This window comes from Cebus imitator, unplaced genomic scaffold (genome assembly GCF_001604975.1).
Source record: "Cebus imitator isolate Cc_AM_T3 unplaced genomic scaffold, Cebus_imitator-1.0 Scaffold280, whole genome shotgun sequence".
NCBI classification, from domain to species: domain Eukaryota; kingdom Metazoa; phylum Chordata; class Mammalia; order Primates; family Cebidae; genus Cebus; species Cebus imitator.
Window position 1 is genome coordinate 3,605,347 of NW_016107595.1, and position 2,462 is coordinate 3,607,808.

General features: G+C 54.1%; 1 protein-coding gene across 3 annotated transcripts in view; it reads right to left on the minus strand.

Annotated features, from left to right (window-relative positions):
• Positions 1-511: 511 nt before the first annotated feature.
• LPAR2 (lysophosphatidic acid receptor 2) overlaps positions 512-2,462 on the minus strand; it is a 5,274-nt gene continuing 3,323 nt past the window's right edge. For all 3 annotated transcript variants that reach the window (XM_017501394.2, XM_017501393.2, XM_037728803.1), the window contains one exon: positions 512-1,413. In XM_017501394.2, the coding sequence (XP_017356883.1) occupies positions 1,100-1,413 (314 nt within the window). In that variant the 3' untranslated portion in view covers positions 512-1,099. The remainder of the gene's footprint in view (positions 1,414-2,462) is intronic.

Sequence of the window (2,462 nt, forward strand, 5' to 3'; positions counted from 1 at the left end):
TGGCGAAACCCCATCTCTACTAAAATACAAAAATTAGCCAGGCATGGTGGCAGATGCCTGAAATCCCAGCTACTCTGGAGGCTGAGGCAGGAGAATCACTTGAACCCAGGAGGCAGAAGTTGCAATGAGCCAAAATCACACCACTGCACTCAGCCTGGGTGACAGAGCGAGACTCCCTCTCAAAAATAAATAAATAATAAAAATACAAAGATTAACCGGGCGTGGTGGCGCGCACCTGTAATCCCAGTTTCCTCTGAAGCATGAGCATCTCAAACCTGGAGGTGGAGGTTGCAGTGGGCTGAGATTGTGCCACTGCTCTCCAGCCTGGGCTACAAAGTGAGACTCTGTCTAAAAAAAGAGAGAGATGGAGTAACAGCCAGCCAGACTGAAGAAGAGCAAGCACAGGGCCAAGGAGAAAGCATGCTGAAGGGTCCTTGCTGGACCTGAGCCAAGGTGGACAATTCTGGGACACGGGGACAGATACACTGTCTGAATTGGTAACAATAAATGCTTTGGAGACCTCAGAGTGAAAAGGTTTACTCCTTGGATCCTGCCCTCCCCTTGGACTGCTTCGATTCTAATGAGGACAGGCCAGCCCCTGGAGGCTGCAAGGAGCCACAAACCTTTCCCAGAGCTCACACTCTGCACCCCCCAGTCTCCGCCGCTAAAGAATCAGCCTCAGGAAGATGGAGTGTCCACAGTATGTCCTCATTACCCAGTCACACCGGGTAGCATGGCCCGAGACAGCCCTCATCTCTCCCCTCTTTAAAACCCTCAGCATCACAGCAGGAACCAGTCCACAGGGTTTACCAGTGGGATACGCAGTGAAAACAGAAAAACGTCTGTTACAAATCCCCTAAACCTGAGATGACTGAAGAGCGAGATTCCAACACCCCATCCGACGCCCCCAGGCGGTAGGAGATGACCCCAAGCTCCCGTGCCCTGGGCAGAGTGGTGTGCCTGGGGAGGGCTGGCAGGGGTGCTGTGCTGTGCCAGACCCTGGCCTGCTGTTCAGTCAATCCCGATGGTTGGGTTAAGCCACGAGTCGTTAAGGGCTGCGGATTTGTTACTTGCTGCATCCTGCTGAAGTCCAAGCTAGCTAAAGGGTGGAATCCATCAGTGGGTGGCCGTTCTCGGGAAGCATAATGCGAGTGCTGGCATGTCCCCGGGCAGAGGAGGCATCGTGGGCAGACTCATGGGGGGACCGACGGAGGCACGTGCAGCAGAGGAGGCGGCGGAAGGTGCGGCGCATCTCAGCATCTCGGCAAGAGTACACAGCAGCATTGACCAGTGAGTTGGCCTCGGCCAACAGGAGGAAGTACTTCTCCACAGCCAGGACATTGCAGGACTGGCAGCCCAGACCATCCAGGAGCAGCACCACCTGGCCTGGTGTCCAGCAGACCACAAACGCCCCTGTGGGATAGAGGCGGAGGTGAGCGGGGCCAGCTGTCAGAGGCCCGGCACCCGCAGCATTCAGTTTGGGGTTGGTCTCCAGGGCTCGAGCAATAACGGTGCAGTTTGCAGTGCAAGAGCTGCTTGTTTTGCTGATTCTGCAGTGTCACAGGAAGACCTGCTAAAAGGTGACATCTGTGCTAATTGGTACACAGTGGCCAAGGCACTGCACAGTTTGTGTGTGTTTTTTTGAGACAGGGTCTCCTTCTGTCACCTAGGCTGGAGTGCCGTGGTGACAGAAGGATCACTCAGCACCTCACTGCAGCTTTTGAGAGACTGAGGCAGGAGAGTCACTTGAGGCCAGGAGTTTGAGACCAGGCTGTGCAATATGGTGAGACCCTGTCTCTACAAAAAATAAAAAATTAGCCTGGCCGGGCACAGTGGCACGTGCCTGTAGTCCCAACTACTCGGGAGGCTGAGGCTGGAGGATCGCTTGAGCCCAGGAGTTCTGGGCTATAGTGCACTGTGCCGCTCGGGTGTCTGCACTAAGTTTGGCATCAATATGGTGACCTCCCGGGAGCGGAGGACCACCAGGTTGCCTAAGGAGGATTGAGCCAGCCCAGGTCGGAAGCAGAGCAGATCAAAACTCCCGTGCTGATCAGTAGTGGGATCGCGCCTGTGAATAGCCACTGCTCTCCAGCCTGGAAAACATAGCTAGACCCCATCTCTAAAAAATAAAAATAAAGAAAAAAGAAAATTAGCCAGGCATGGTGGTGCATGTAGTCCCAGCTACTCAGGAGGTTGAGGCAGGGGGATCGCCTGAGCCCAGAAGGTTGAGGCTGCAGTGAGCTATGATGGATCCACTGTAATCTAGCCTGGGCAACAGAGTAAGACCCTATCTCTTAAAAAATATTGAAATGTGGCCGGGCGCGGTGGCTCAAGCCTGTAATCCCAGCACTTTGGGAGGCCGAGGCGGATGGATCACGAGGTCAAGAGATCGAGACCATCCTGGTCAACATGGTGAAACCCTGTCTCTACTAAAAATACAAAAAATTAGCTGGGCATGGTGG